Here is a 16304-nt window from a genome sequence, read left to right as displayed (position 1 = left end):
TTATGTAATGATGTAATTGGGCAGTTATGTAATGATGTAATTGGGAAGTTATGTAATGATGTAATTGGGAAGTTATGTAATGATGATGTAGTCATTGCTTATTTTGTGATCTGTTATGGTCATCCTCCATTTTCTCCTAACACTGATTTTTGCATAATGACCTGGTGTTTGGAACATAACCACGTAATAAGCGAGGAGTGGAGGCATATATATAAATATATCTGTATATATAAACACACACACACACACACAGATACCCCCACCTACACTGTCTAAAGTAGTAGTTAAGGTTTGCATTGAATGTATTTTTCTATTAACTAAGTATTAACTAAGTACATTTGGCAATTTTTAGAGTCACCCACAATTTTTAGAGTTACCCACATTCTGTATCAAATTTCATAAAAAGTAAATATGAAAGTATTAGAAACACATTTTGACCAAAAAGATTTTTGAAAATAAATCAATTAAGTAAAGTTTAAAATGCATTCATTTTATTCAGTTATGTTTTTAAATCAAAGCTTTGAAAATAGAAGAGGCAATAGTCATCTTCCAGTGTCGTTTATTTCTTTACTTCAGTAGAGATAGCCGTCTTCCTTTCGTCTTGAGTTTCTATTACCATGTGGCTGGTCTGATTCTAACAGACAGAAACGTAATAAATCTGAAACGTAGCTAGCCAAACCTGTCCTTCTAGTAAATGTTTCACCTTCACATTTAAACATTTTTAATTTGTATGTAATTTTTTTAATTATTTTATAAATGTTGACATTTGAGTCCATGTTATCTACTAGTTTAAATTTTAATATGAAATAAGATTTTTTTGAAGTTTTGGGTGTATTCCAAAGCCTGATATATTTCAAGTCTCACAGATGATTTACCATATGCTTTTTCTCTCATTGCATAGATTTTGTAAAATAAAATATTGTCCCCTTATTGCTGCTAATTGATTTGATTTCTCATTTATTATAGGGATCATACGGATATGTACAGTTTATATGAATTTCCCTTATTGAAACCTTAAGGTTCATAGGCAGAGTGGAATCTAACTACTAAACCTAATAAAGTAGATATTTTTTTCTTAATATCACTCAAAACCCTTACTGAATTAAAATGCTCATGGACAAATATTTTGCTTTTATTAATCACAAGTCTTAGTGTTTTAGTTATCTGAAAGAAGAAAACCTTAAATAATATAAATTCACCTATGGCTTCCCTCTTTCTCTCTCTCTCTTAGCTGTCTATCTATCCATCCATCCGTCCATCCATCCATCCATCCATCCATCTATCATGCCAAGATATTTCAAGCTATTATACGGTGTGACTTCTTTTGTTTCTAACCCATTTTCAACACCTAAGTAAATAATATAGGTGATAAAATTATTTTTACCAGGAAAATGCATAACCATGTATACTAATCTAGGTTTTCAATGGGATAGAAATATTAAGTCCATACAAGAAACCAGGAGCCTTGCATGAGACTTGGAAAGGATAAACAGAATGATCAGAAAAAAACCTTTTGGACTTTGTTATCAAGATTGGGATTAGAAATAGTTCAAATGCATGTCTTTGGCTCCTTCAGTGTTCTGCTATTATAATTAGAATCATCATACTTCAGTCAAGAACATCAAATAATAAAATAAGTCTTTTCATATTAGTTACTGATCTCAAACCATCTAACTTCTTGACATGACATATCAAAACTCATCTATACTTTCATTCAGCTACAATGGCCAAAACTTTTTCTGTACTTAACAGAAACTATAATTTGGATGGATGCAACTTAACTGAATTCCAGGCCTTATCTTTTTCATTTGTACATCTTGTTAAAAAAAAAAAAAAAATCCCATTGCAGAATTATATGAATTTGCTTGCAGAATTCCAAAGGATTGTCTAAAATAAGATAAGAAAGAAGGTTCCACATTCACTGAACTGCAGGTATATGACCGTTCAAACTGTCTTTTGATAGCACACACTGGGAACACCTTCAGTCAGGCAACTTCTCTGTGATCAACTTTGCCAAGTAGAAGATATCCAATCATTAAAGCTTCTGTAAAGATCATACTGTTTTCAATTTTCTGCAGGCATTGGGGTATTTTTTTGAACTAGCCCTTGCCCTGAAATTTGTGAAGGCTGAATGTGCTTTGTGAGATTCTACAGTTTGCAAAAGGGAATTGTATGTTGGATTTATTGAAGAGTTTCTTATATTTTTCAGATGTAGGTAACAAAGACGTCGCCAAAATATTTTACTTACTTCTAAATCAAAATGCTTAATTATATTAATGTGGCAAATTTGTTTTTATTGTTTGTTTTGTTTTGTTTTACAGCTAAGGGATATTCTTACATAGTAGATGTACTTGAAAATTTTAGGAATATTATTTGGTACCACACATGTTTTAACACTCCTCTTAATACATTTCTAATATGTGTAATAAAAACAAGAAAGTAGAATTATCAAAGGCAGTTCTTTATTGATTCCAATGATTTTACGTCAATATATTCTATGTGCTAAATCTGTAGTAATTGATGATTTTTAATAATCACTACTTTTGTTAAGCACATACTCTATGTCAGGCACATCCTGGGCATCATTTCACTCAAGGATCATATGGCATTATTATGATGATTGTCATTATTATCAGCACTTTATTTATTCAAATAATATTTATTGAGTTCCTACTATGTTCTAGTTAGATGATGAAATTGAGGCTCAGCAATGTTAACTAACTTGCCTAAACTCACACTTGTAGTGACAGGAAGAGTGAAAATGTAGGCATCTGTAATTTTAAAGCCCATATTTGTAACTATTGCTGTTGTCAGGTTTTGTCGAATGCGTTCCAACTCATAGTGACCCAATGTACAACAGAACAAAACACAGTCCAGTCCTGCGCCATCCTTACAATCTTTGTTATGCTTGAGCCCACTGTTGGAGCCACTGTGTCAATCCATCTCATTGAGGGTCTTCCTCATTTTTGCTGACTCTCTACTTTACCAAGCCTTATGTTCTTCTGCAGGGACTGATCCCTCCCGATAACATGTCCAAAGTATATGAGACGTAGTCTCGCCATCCTTGCTAAGGAACATTCAGGTTGTGCATCTTCCTAGACAGATATGTTCATTCTTTAGGCAGTCCACGGTACGTTCAATATTCTTTGCCAATACCACAATTTTTCGGTCTTCCTTATTCATCATCCAGCTTTCACATGCATATGAGGTGATTGGAAACAGCATGGCTTGGGTCTGGTGCACCTTAGTTCTCAAAGTGACATCTTTGCATTTCAACACTTTAAAGAGGTCTTTTGCAGCAAATTTGCCCAAGTCGTTTTATTTCTTGACTGCTGCTTCCATGGGTATTGCTTGTGGATCCAAGGAAAATGAAATCCTTGACAACTTCAGTCTTTTCTCCATTTATCATGATGTTGCTTATTAGTCCAGTTGTGAGGATTTTTGTTTTCTTTATGTTGAGGTGTGATCCATACCATAGGCTGTGGTCTTTGATCTTTATCAGTAACTACTAGCATGATATTAAAAATAAATAATGACAAAAATCTTAGGAAAAGATAGCAGTTTATAAAAATCTAAGTCAAAATAATTTTTCATTTTACATAGCTGAGGCCATTGCCAAGCATTATTATAAAAATAATCGTTTGGGTGAGAGCAAATCTAGAGATGATTTATTAATTCCCTCTTATTTTACCATTGCAAAATCAGGCTTAAAGATATTGCTGCCTGGTTAAGGTCAAAAAAATCTTTAATAAAAAAGCAAAGACTAAAATCCTGCTCTAGGACCGAAAATGGGTTTCTGTTCTTACCAAAATTGCATAATACTTGCATTTTATACTTTAATATTGTACATGTTATAAGGCAGTTAACAATTCAAATAAATTGCCACTTTAAACGAGTTGCTATACCTATTGTTCCAATACAACCATTAGAGGCAATTAGCTCATCTCCCTGTACTATTATTGTTTTAAATCTAGCGTTAGTTTCTGTCCAACACCTTGTATGCCCATATCAACCTTCTGAACTCGTAACCATTCTTCAAACTTGTCCTCAAACTATGGCATCGTAAGTTGTCTATGAGGTCTTATCTGATACTACCCATCTCACTTTCCTTTATACTCCATAATCTTCACCTCTTTGCTCAGACATACCAAAGGAAAAAAAAAAAGTTGCCATTGAGTTAATTTTCTGCCTCATATTCTGTCTTATTCCCTTTGTAACCCACAACATAAGGAAATTGTTAATGACTGTTCTTTTTCTATATTCTGTAAGAACTAATTTGATTAAAGTTTATTTCATTTTAGATACACTCTAAGTTAAATGCCTGCCTTATAAAGAATATCTTATATAAATAATTCTGAATAAAATTGCATCAGGATTGAGAATCGTAAAAGACAACGTTTATAATAATGTACAATAATTTTGATTTATGGATTGATGTCTTTAATCATTTAATGTTTTACCTATTTTTTAAATCTGAGGGATTTTTGTAATGCTATGAAGTCATTCTGCACTCAAGAGCAACTTTCATAATCTCTTATGACATCCATTTTGGTCTTTTTTATTCTTTTTTGTCTTTTTCATGACCTATGCTTTCTTCAAGTATGATGTCATTGAAGTCAGCTCACAACTCTTCTGGTGTTCGGTCATTAGTGTGCAGTGCATTTAAGCTATTCTTTGTATGGTCTCTAAATTTACGCAGAATGTATTTAAGGTTGTATTTTTTCTTTCTTGGACTTGCTTTGAGTTTCTTCAGCTTCAGCTTGAACTTGTCATGAGTAATTCATGGTCTGTTCTGCAGTCAGCCCCTGGAGTTTTCTTGGCTGATAGTATCGAGTTTCTCCATGGTTTCTTTCACTAGCTACAGTCTATGTAATTCCTGTGTAAACCGTCCGGTGAGATCCATGTGTATAGTCGTTGTTTGTGCTGTTGAAAACAAAACTACCTGATGAATAAGTCATTGGTCTTGGAGAATTCTGTCATGCAATCTCCAGTGTTGTTCCTGTCACCAAGGCTGTATTTTCCAACTGCTGATCCTTTTTTTCTTTTTTTGTCTCCAACTTTTGAATCTCAATCACCAGTACAGGTAGTGCCCGACTTGCAAAGTATTCAGGTTACAAAGAACCACACTTAGAATTGTCTGTTTTGTTTTGTTTTTGTACATCTTATCGTTAATAATATGTACTACATACGATATTACAGAACATAATTTGCTGATATTATCATTCTCAGATGTAATGTTTCTAATGAACAAACACAAATAAAGATCATATTTATAAAAATATTGATTCTAAAGGCAATAATAATGAAAATTGAAAAAAGAAAGCTGACTTATGATGGAGACATTAGAACAGAACTCTGTCGTAAGTTGGAGACTACTGGTAATTATCAATACATCTTGATTGCACGTTTGATCAATTTTGGATTGCAGCAGTTCATAAAAACTCCCAATTTCTTCTTTTTTGGCATTCATCATTGCTGCAAACATTTGAATAACAAAGAAATAATGAAGTAAAAAGGCTGAACAGAAGATTTCAAAGGGTGGTTTGAGAAGACAAAGTAAAGTATTATAATAAAATGTTATAATAAAATGTGCAAATATCTGAAGTTAGAAAACAAAAAGGGAATAATATGATAGGAATTTCTCAAGCTGAAAGAACTGAAGAGAAAATTCAAGACATGGTTTGCAATATTGATGGATTCTGTGGGCAAAAGAACTGAATGATGCAGAAGCATCCAAAGAAGATGGAAGGGATACACAAAATCTCTGTATTAAAAAGAATTGGTTGATGTTCAACCATTTCAAGAGGTAGCAGAACCACTGGTACTGAAGGAAGAAGTACAAGACTTGCTGAAGGCATTGACAAAAAACAAGGCTCCAGGAATTGATGTAATACCAATTGTGATGCTTCAACAAACAGATGCAATGCTAGAAGAACTTACTGGTCTCTGTCAAGAAATTTGGAAGACAACTACATGGCCAACTGACTGGAAGATATCCATATTCATGCCCATTCCAAAGACAGACAATCAAACAGAATGCAGAAACTATCAAACAATACAATTAATATCACATACTTGCAAAATTTTTCTGAAGATAATTCAAAAACAGCTATAGTCTTACATCAACAGCCAGAAGTTCAAGACAGAGTCAAAAGAGGATGTGGAACAAGGGATATCTTTATTAATGTCAGGTGGATCTCGGCTGAAAGCAGAGAATATCAGAAAGATGTTTACCTGTGTTGTATGGACTATGCAAAGGCATTCAACAGTGTGGATCACAATAAATTATGGATAACATTGCAAAGAATGGGAATTCCAGAACACTTAAGTGTGCTGATGTGGAAATTGTACATGGATCAAGAGGCAGTCATTCAAACATAACAACGGGATACTGCATGGTTTAAAAATGGAAAAGGTGTACAGCAGGATTGTATTCTTTTACCTTACCTATTCAATCTTTGTTGAGCAAATAATCCAAGAAGCTGAACTATATGATGGGGAGTGCGGGATCAAGACTGGTTTGAAGACTCATTAAAAACCTGAGATACACAGGTGACCCAACCTTGCTTGCTCAAAGTGAAGAGGACTTGAAGCACTTAATGATGAAAGTCAGAGACTACAGCTTTCGGTATGGATTACTCCTCGATGTAAATAAAAGGAAAATCCATACAACTGGACCGATCAACAACATCATGATAAATGGCAAAGAAATTGATGTTGTCAAGAATTTCATTCTTCCTGGATCAGCAATAAATGACCATGAAGACAGCAATCAAAAAATCAAATGACGTATTGCACTGGGAAAATCTGCTTTAAAAGAATTTGTTAAAGTGTTAAAAAGAAAAAATGTCTATTTGGCAATTATGGTGCACCTGACCAGGCTATGATATTTTCAATCACCTCAAATGCATTTGCAAGCTGGATGATGAAAAAGGAAGACCTAAGAAGAACTAACGCATTTTGAATTGTGCTGTTGGCAAAGCATGTTGAATATACCATGGATTTCCAGAAGGACAAACAAATTTGTCTTGGAGAATGTACAACCAGAAGACATCTTAAAAGCAACGATTGCTTTCTTTGGACACGTCATCAGGAGGGATGCTAGAGAAAGACATCATGTTTGATAAAGTAGATGGTCAGTGAGAAAGAGGGAAACCCTCAGCGAGATCAATTGAATAAGTCACTGCAACAATGGGCTCCAACATACCAAAGATTGTTAGGATGGTGCAGGACCAGGCAGTGTTTCATTCTGTTATAGGCAACCAACTTGACGAACCCAACAACAACAACATGAAGTCACAGAAATTATAAAATCTGTACTTTTTAAATATATAGGCCATTTTGTGAACAATATTATTTTAGCAAGTTATATCATAGCAGGATATGAGATCTTGATTAAAATTCACTTAGTGTGTTATCTGACTGAATGTACTTAAAAGAAATCTTTGACATGTTGATTAGATTAAACTGATTTAATCTCAGCTGAAACTTAAATTCAGCGTTAGCCATGGATAATTACTGTCAGAAAGGGTATGTTCTAGCTATTCATTTACATAATATGAGCTTTCTTTTGGATTGCATATGAGTTAATTATATTTTTTTTAATTGTAGCAGCTACATGTAATACTCAGCATCTTGCTACTGTAAAATATTCATTAACTTTTAGAAAATGGCCAATATTCTAACACCGATATCTGCATTGGAGCATAGACTTTAGAGCAAGGGTTTAGAGAAGAAAACCTGGTAAAGACACTCAGTGGCTTAGATATACCAGATCAAACCACGTCTTACAGAGCAACGATCCCTCCAAAAAGGGGAAACGTCAGTGCGTTAGTTACTGCCTTAGCCTTTTACAAAAATGTAAAATGGTCAGATTCTCTTGATAAAACTTTAATTCATTCACTGATAATAAGAAAATACAAGATATGTAAGTCAAAGTATTGTGGTATAATTACAGCCCCATATAAGACACATAAAATGTTTTATCTACAGTTTGTATAAGCCTTGGAATAAAGACGGGGAGGCAGAAAAAGATTTTCCACATTGAAAACAGCGGAAATCATATGATTTTGGTCTTTCTTTTTAAATGTATTATATTAAACATTAAAGAAGCAGTAACAACAGTTTGCACAATATCATATAACCCTAGGTAGTTAGCTGTATCTGTTTATCATACCTTTTTTTAGTCTCTTCCAAATGCTTGCATAATTTTATTTGGTTTTAATCATAACATAAACTTTTCATCTTTTCCATTTAACAGAATTTTGTTGTTAGTAATCTAGTCTGTTTCATAGCACTGTGATTATTTTTATTTCTAATTATAACTTAGTATTTCATTAAGTCAGTGGTCTTCAAAGTGTAGTCTCTGAAGCAGTAGTATCTCCATCATCTGTCAACTTATTAGAAATATAAGTTTTTTGATGCATTCCAGACCTCCTGACCAGAAACTCTGAAGACGGGGCATAAGGATCTGTGTTTTAACAAATCCTTCAGGTCAATATAATGCAAGCTAAAATTGGGGCACTACTACATTAAATATATTTTCCAAAATCTACTAAAGCACTTCAAAGAGTTATTATGGAATACTTTAAATAAGACTACATTGGGAAGTTTTGTTCAAAAAATTGTATATTCTCTTTTTTGTTTTAAATTTTATAGAAGACTTTCTCAATAATTGGAATGAGATCAAAAATACAAGTATCTTAAAACTATTTTTCAATAATATTTATTCCAATTTAACTCACTATCAAAAATATAAATTTAACTAAACATTGATTTTTTTTTGCTAATTATTTTGATAATTTATAATTCATTTGAAATAAAAGCATAGATATACAAATAAAATTACTGCGTGGATTTCACTTTAAGAAAATATATTCTTTAAATATTGTTTCTTTTACATATTTCTGTCCTTGTAAAATCCATTTCTGAAGAGAAAGTAATAGTAATAACTAACACTGCTTTTGTTCCTCTTCTATATTTGAGAAAACTGCATAACAGATGTATTAGGTATTCACCCAAGTTCCTGATCCTGCAGTTGGTGAAGCTATGATTTAAACTATCAGAATCCATATTCTTAATCATGATGATACTATCATGAAAAGAGGTGGCTTAAAACTAGTGTGATGAAAATAAACACTAAATATATAAGAAAATTACTATAATTTAAATTTATGATTTCTTGAAGTTTTCCTTTATTTTTCTCTTTTATGCTATATAAAACCAAAAAACCCATTGCCGCTGAGTCAATTCCGACTATGGCGACCCTACAGGACAGAGTAGAACTTCCCCAGAGAGTTTCCAAGAAGCGGATGTTGGATTCGAACTGCCGACCTTTTGGTTAGCAGCCAAGCTCTTAACCAATGTGCCACAAGGGCCCCAATAGTACCATATAGGTGTCATTAATAGTATATGTATATTTTGTAGAAGGAAATACTGCCTCTATATGCTGGAAGACTTTTTAGATCAGAAAAAAGTAATGCAGTTAATGCTCTCTGAAAATACAGGTTAATCTTTTTTTAGACTTATTTCTAAATGAAACACATTCACTTCAGTGTTCATTTTACCACCATATTTCAAATTCCAGTCCAGTAAGTTCTCAAAGAAGAAATGTCAAATATATCTGGAAAACCAAAAGGGAATGGCATTGCTTAGTTCTCTCTTAGCCTGAGACCACTGGATCATGCCAATAGACATTGTTAGACTCTATAAGTAACCAGGAAAGCAAAATCTTCACGGCTTGTCGTTTTAGTCATGAAATGCATCGGTGATTGTCAAGTGGCAAAGGTCAAGATAATAATGGGTCATCATTCAGAACCTACCAAGAAGTTTTCAGGACACAATTATTCTATTTTTATATTTCCCCTCATTTGCACCTTATATTTATACATCACCTCTATTCATCCCGATATCTCTTGATGTAAGATTTGACATTTATTAAGCACTTAATATGTGCCAGGGATAACTCAAAATGCTCTCTGTAGATTGTTACATGTAATATTTATTACAATTCCAGGAGATGGTTAATACAAGGATCTCCATGTTACGTATGGGGTAATCGGGCACAGAGAAGTAATTTCCAAAGACATAAAGCTAGCAAGAAGTAGAGCAAGGATCTGAACTCAGGCAGCTTAACTCTAGAGACATTGCTTTTAAGTATCACATTACTCCTTGGGGCTGAAGTGACAGAAGAGGACTCAGGTGAGGAGGAAAAGAGGGGAAATGCTGGGTGAGTGCATTTTGAAAAAGTTCACCTGAGGCCTCTGCAACAAGCCCTCCATCCACTGAAAACAACTGAACCCTAATCATACTATAATTCTCTCAGGACTTTCATTATTATTATCTGATACTCTGAAATGCATGTATTATTTGGACAGATGAATCCAAATGATTTTCTATTCTTTATCTTCAGGATTCCTGATTCAGGATGGCCCTTTTGGATCTTGTGAAAACAAGTACTGTGGTTTGGGGAGGCACTGTGTTATCAGCAGAGAGTTGGGACAAGCAGAATGCGCCTGCATGGAGCTTTGCAAACGGCACTACAAGCCTGTGTGTGGATCTGACGGACAGTTTTATGAGAACCACTGTGAGGTGCACAGAGCTGCCTGCCTGAAAAAACAGAAGATCACCATCGTTCACAACGAAGACTGCTTCTTCAGAGGTGAGTGCAGAGGGGCCCTACCGTGTCGTTCTCCCCCATTTCTTCCCGTCTCAGTTAGTGTCTTTCAGTTAAACTCCAGCATGATTTTATATGCGCAAGTGTCCAGAAGGTAAAGAGAGAAATGTGAGCCTAATTACACCAATAAATACAAGTATATAGCAATTTACATGGCTACAATTATGATGTTCAGTTATGAGAATAAAGCTGGCCAAAATACGACTCAGTATTTACTATAGCTTGCAGCATTGTACCATATGGCTTAGGGATACAGAGTGGCCAATTCCCTTAACAGGCCAAATCCACCCAGCGAAAAGCACCTGGAGTGGAATTGAGGGAGTAGGGAATGCCAGGCCCTGCTGTGATAACGTCCCATTTCTTCCTGATTAAAAATGGTGATTTCAGTTTGTAGCACATAACTCAAATTACATGCAACCCAAGAATATCTAATGGAATAATTAACTATGAAGAACTCATGTTAAATTCAGTTAGTGAATCTGAGACAAAAATAGTTTAAAGATTTAAAGGACAAGTATTTACTTTTGTGGTACTTGAAATCATGGGTCATTGTTTACATGAAAAACAAAACAAACAAACAAAAAAAACCAAACTCCATGTGTTCAAGTTGATTCCAACTCACAGTGACCTTACAGGACAGAGGAGAACTGCCCCATGGGGTTTCCAAGGAGCAGCTGGTGGATCTGAACTGCCAACCTTTTGGTTAGCAGACGAGCTCTTAATCATTGTACCACCAGAGCTATTGCTGAATTTGATATAATAACTTTAATTTGATAAATTACTTTAACATGCAATATAAATGAATCATTGAGTAGCTTTAACAACATTTACATATTTATAGATTTATTTATTGTTTGTTTTTGCTGGCAAGAATATTTGCTTGTTAATAGTCAGGACTAACCCCGAAATTCTAAGAAGCTGAATAGATGGAACTTTTATCATTCTAGGAGGTCAAGACCAACCTGATTTTTAATATTCCATCGGTTCCATGTCATAATTTCTCAGAATGTTCCTGAAGTATGTTTATACTTAAAAATGTGTTTGACATTTTCATTCTTAGCTTAAAGTTATGGCTGAAATATAACGTTATTACATGTCACTTCTCTACCTGCGAATATAAATGAAAGATTTAATAAAAATTATTTTTAAAACTTGATAAAGTATTTCCAAGGTAACAAGAAAAAAAAATGATGCGCAGAGGTTTTCAAATGAAGAAGATGCAATGCTCTGTAGACATGTGGCTGTTAGAAGGCCTTTACATAACTGAGGTGAAGGGATTGGAACAGTTTCCTTACCATGGTGCGTTACGTGACCTTCAATACCTGTACAGAGAATTGTACGTGAAAGAAGAGCAGTGTTTTACTTTAATGTTCAGTTTGTTTACGCTTCACTTCTATCGCATCTGTTTTAAAAGCAGGTAAAATTGGTTCAGTGAACGTGGTACTTTGAAGCTCACAGAAGGGTATTTCCTCTCCCATTTTGATGTGATCTGGCACATGGAAATATCCCACTGTGTTCTCCTGATACATAATAGCATAAACTACATGAATAATGTGCCTTTAAGATAATTTCGAATCATATCCTCCATCTGGGATTTTGTCTACTGAACACCCAGCAATTGATTATATGGAAACATATATTGTTAGATATTATGTAGGAAGAAAATGACGTATTTCATGTTCCACTTAATATCCAGCTGCCTAGGCATAATGTGAACTAAATATATAAACCAGCATAGAAACGGATGGGTCATAGCTAGGAATGTTGTCTCCACTGTAAGTTTACTTATAAAAAATGGTTTGAAACATTTTTGTACGTCATATTTACAATAAGTATGTTTATTGTAAGTATTTTTTTTTTTTTAAATACCTTCTCATTCTGCATAGTATTAAAATGGCATTTCTCTTTCGGGGTTCTTCACCCAGGGTTAGTGAGTTTCTCTTAAGAATTTGTGGATCTGCTGGTTATTTATTTTGGTGTTTTACCTAACATACACCTAACTCACAAAATGATTTCTTTTCAGCAGAGGAAAGTAACATAACAGAACAAAACAATAAATTGCCTGTCTTATTACTGTGCCTTTTGCCAAGTTTGGGGTGTAAAAGAAGATTCTGTGAAGCTGAAGCCTGAAGTTGTTGCAATAGCTAAAATCCATTCTTGTGACTGTGAATTCTGTTTTCTGTGGAACTGCAGCAAGATATTGTTCCAGTAATAGACCACAGAAAGAAACAAATCAAAACATTAAATTCATGAACTCCAAAGAACTTATGTTTAATTAGATATTTTTAAATAAACAATCAAAAAACCCAAAACCAAACAGAATGGAGGTAATGAGTCCCCTGTGCAGAAAATGCACATGCTACTTTCAGATCTAACAAAAAGCTGATGATGGAGATCTTAGAACAGGGTCAGAAAACTGAAACCCACAGGCAGCCTCCAGCCCACAGCCTATTGCTAGAAATGACATTTTATTGGAGCACACTCACACCCATTTGGTCTGGTACTTCCCTTGGGTGCTTTTGGGCTACAGAGGCAGAAATGAGTAGTTGCAACAGAGCTCTTAACGGCCCGTAACACCTGAAGTATATTTTCTCTGGTCCTTTGTAGGAAAAGTTTGCTGACCCCTTCCTTAGATGATTACTGATACCTTAAAATGAAGTTTAGAAAATATTGTCAGATCCCGACAAACATGCTCACACACACGCGTGCACACCCACACACACGCACATCAGCACAAGTAAAACTGGGGCAATCTGAATAAGACTGGTGATTCCATGCATGTCAGTGGTATTGGACCATAGGCTTGCTAGGTGTTACCATGGGCATAAATTGGATAAAGGGTACGTGGGATTCTTCTGTATTATTTCTTACAAGTGCACGTTAATCTCAATTATTCAAATTATCTCACTTATCTCAAAATTTAAAAAAAAGTTTACTTAAGAAGATACTGGAAAAATATTAGCATAACGTTAAAAAATAAGTTTAAAGTAAGTAGGATTTGCATTACTCATTACTTATTTGAACTATAAGTCCTGTTTGTTTTATATATTGAATTTATCAAATGTATGCTTGGCATTTACATGTACACTTGCTAAAAATAGATTATATTTATATAGTCATGTGTATCGATTAATTTTTAAATTAAGAATAGAGGCCAAGTTTAAAACATAGTTTAAAAAAAGTTGCCCTTGAGTCAACTCCAACCCATGGTGATTCCACTTGTGTCAGAGAAGAGCTGTGGTGTTCCACAGGGTTTCCAATGGTGGATTTTTCCTGGTAGATTGCCAGGATCTTCGTTCAGGTTCCCTTGGGGTGGCCCCAAACCTCCAAACTTTAGGCTAGCAGCTGAGTGTTTTAACCACGTGCACCACCCAGGCACTTCAAAACATAATACCTACGTTGATAACGATATCTATACCTATATCTATATCTACGTCTCTATATCTTCTAGTATTTGTTTTTTAAAATATTTAAACGTTCTGTAGTGTGCTCAGCAATTACTAATAGTGATTCTTAAATTAAAACCAGTATTTTTGAAGAATTTTCTTTAGTTATTTATGATTTGTGATACTATAAATAAGACACACAAAATACCCATGGATATATTTTTCTGATTTATTTCTATTCACATTTTTCGATAATGAAATAAATAGCTACAATAAAATATAGAATACTGTAGCATTGGTTTGCCAGCCACAAATACTTTGTGATGGTACTTCAGGCAACCTGGAACAGTCTATTTCTATTTAATGCCTACTTACAGATTTTTGGGATAAGACAGTTTTGCTTTACGTTATTCCCCTCCCCCAAAGAGTTTTCTAACCACAGCAATTCATCTTATCGGTAACAATAAATACAATTTCTTCTCCCCTGCCGGTAGGTGAGTCTGTCATAGACAAGAGTTTACCCACTCAGAGTATGGATGTAAGCCAGAGTGAGAAACTGAAGATATAACCTAAGCCAAAAAATGAATCGGGAATTAAACCTTTTGTGAGAAAGTCGATTGAACAGAAACTCTTGCCATTTACTGTGCTGTGAATAAAACTGCAGTAAAGAAATGTTCTGTGCATTTAAATGTCCATCAGAAACAATAACAACGTAGGCAACATGTTGTTATAGCTGTATGTGTGCTTTCTCAATGAGCTCTGACATGGTTTTCTTTCTCTTTTTTTGTATAATCTGGAGAGACGTTCCAGAAGTTCCTTTTATTTTTTTTCTTTAAATTGGTACTTTTAACTGTTTTTTTTTTTTTTTTAAATTGGTACTTTTAACTTTTTTTTTTTTTTCTTTAAGAAGGAACTTGCAGACCTTAGGCTAGAAAACTGGGCTGCCAATAGCACTTTAAAATATATCAGTAAATGTCATCGCTAATCTGTACTTGGAAGTTGCTTTTTTTTTTTTTAAAGGGCACGTTTGTAAAGCTTCTATTTTATATTTCAACAACCTTTTCTAACATTTCAGAAAAATAACAATCTGGGTAAATATACAATCTTGGAAAAATAAAACTACAGGTATTTTTGGTTTTTTTTTTGTTTTGTTTTAGTCAGTCTCACCCAATTGAAATGCCAGGTTGGTGGTGAAATGAGGACCTGGGTCATAGAGCAATGTACATTAACTCTTTCAAGCTCAGGAAGCTGACTGTCAGAGGATGGCAGCCCTAGTAGTATCTTGGGCGGTATTTATTTCAAACCACTTTCACAAATACTGTATTATTTATTTTTATAATAACAAACCAATGAACTATAGAGAAAGCAACAAGCCTACGGTTTAAAAATGGCCTGCCAGCATTCACATAAGAAGCTAATATTCAACTAGGAGGGAAACCAAGGGCTCCGGGCTCCTCTAGCGCTGCGTGTACGCTCCAAACGTCTCTGCCACAGTCTGCGGCGCTGTGACACCTTACTTCCCCACTGTGTCTTTTTTGTTTGTTTTGTTTTGCTTTACTTTTAACAGGAATTTCCATGTGAATATTTCATATCATTTAAAAACAGTCTCGTTCTCTATGGACTTTGTGAGGAATAAATAATGCATTTAGCACAGTTCTTGGCCAACAGAACAGAAAAAGAGATAATTATGGGGTTTAAGTTGGAACTTCTGCAACTGTACATATTTGATCGTAATAATTTTCTAGACCTGAATGTGTGAGGTCACATATGTTTTCTGTTAGGTTATAATCTTATGTCAAAGGAGGGCTGGTCACATTATTACAGAACTTAATTTTCTAGATTAAAATAAGCAAATTAATGGTAGTAAATTTTCCAATTTTAGGTAAGTCTTAAGAAAAAATAACTAGCTTGAGTTTGGAAATGTACATCATAGGTTATTTTTGCTTATATTCTTATACTATAAACAGAATATCTATTAGAGCTAAAACTTAATGCCATTTTACCTGGAGGGAGAAACGTAGAGATGATAAGCTAGGCTTCTTATTGCATTCAATATTTTCTGTTAAATTGTCACCTGTTTTGAAATAGACAAACTACATTTTACTTTTAAATACTTCGATAGTCTTATCTTGTTTTTTTTTTTTTAAATATTTTATTGTACTTCAGGTGAAGGCTTACAGAACAGATAGTTTCTCATGTAACAGTAACACACATGCTGTTTTATGACATTGGTTAACAATCCC

General features: G+C 34.2%; 1 protein-coding gene across 2 annotated transcripts in view; it reads left to right on the top strand.

Annotated features, from left to right (window-relative positions):
• Nucleotides 1-16304, top strand: part of FSTL5 (follistatin like 5) — a 903458-nt gene that overhangs the window by 317758 nt on the left and 569396 nt on the right. For both annotated transcript variants that reach the window (XM_004382055.1, XM_004382054.2), the window contains one exon: nt 10412-10660. In XM_004382055.1, the coding sequence (XP_004382112.1) occupies nt 10412-10660 (249 nt within the window). The remainder of the gene's footprint in view (nt 1-10411; nt 10661-16304) is intronic.

Source organism: Trichechus manatus, unplaced genomic scaffold (genome assembly GCF_000243295.1).
Source record: "Trichechus manatus latirostris isolate Lorelei unplaced genomic scaffold, TriManLat1.0 scaffold00089, whole genome shotgun sequence".
NCBI classification, from domain to species: Eukaryota; Metazoa; Chordata; class Mammalia; order Sirenia; family Trichechidae; genus Trichechus; species Trichechus manatus.
The sequence above is the reverse complement of the archived record's forward strand: the minus strand, read 5'-3'. Positions and strand labels throughout refer to the sequence as shown.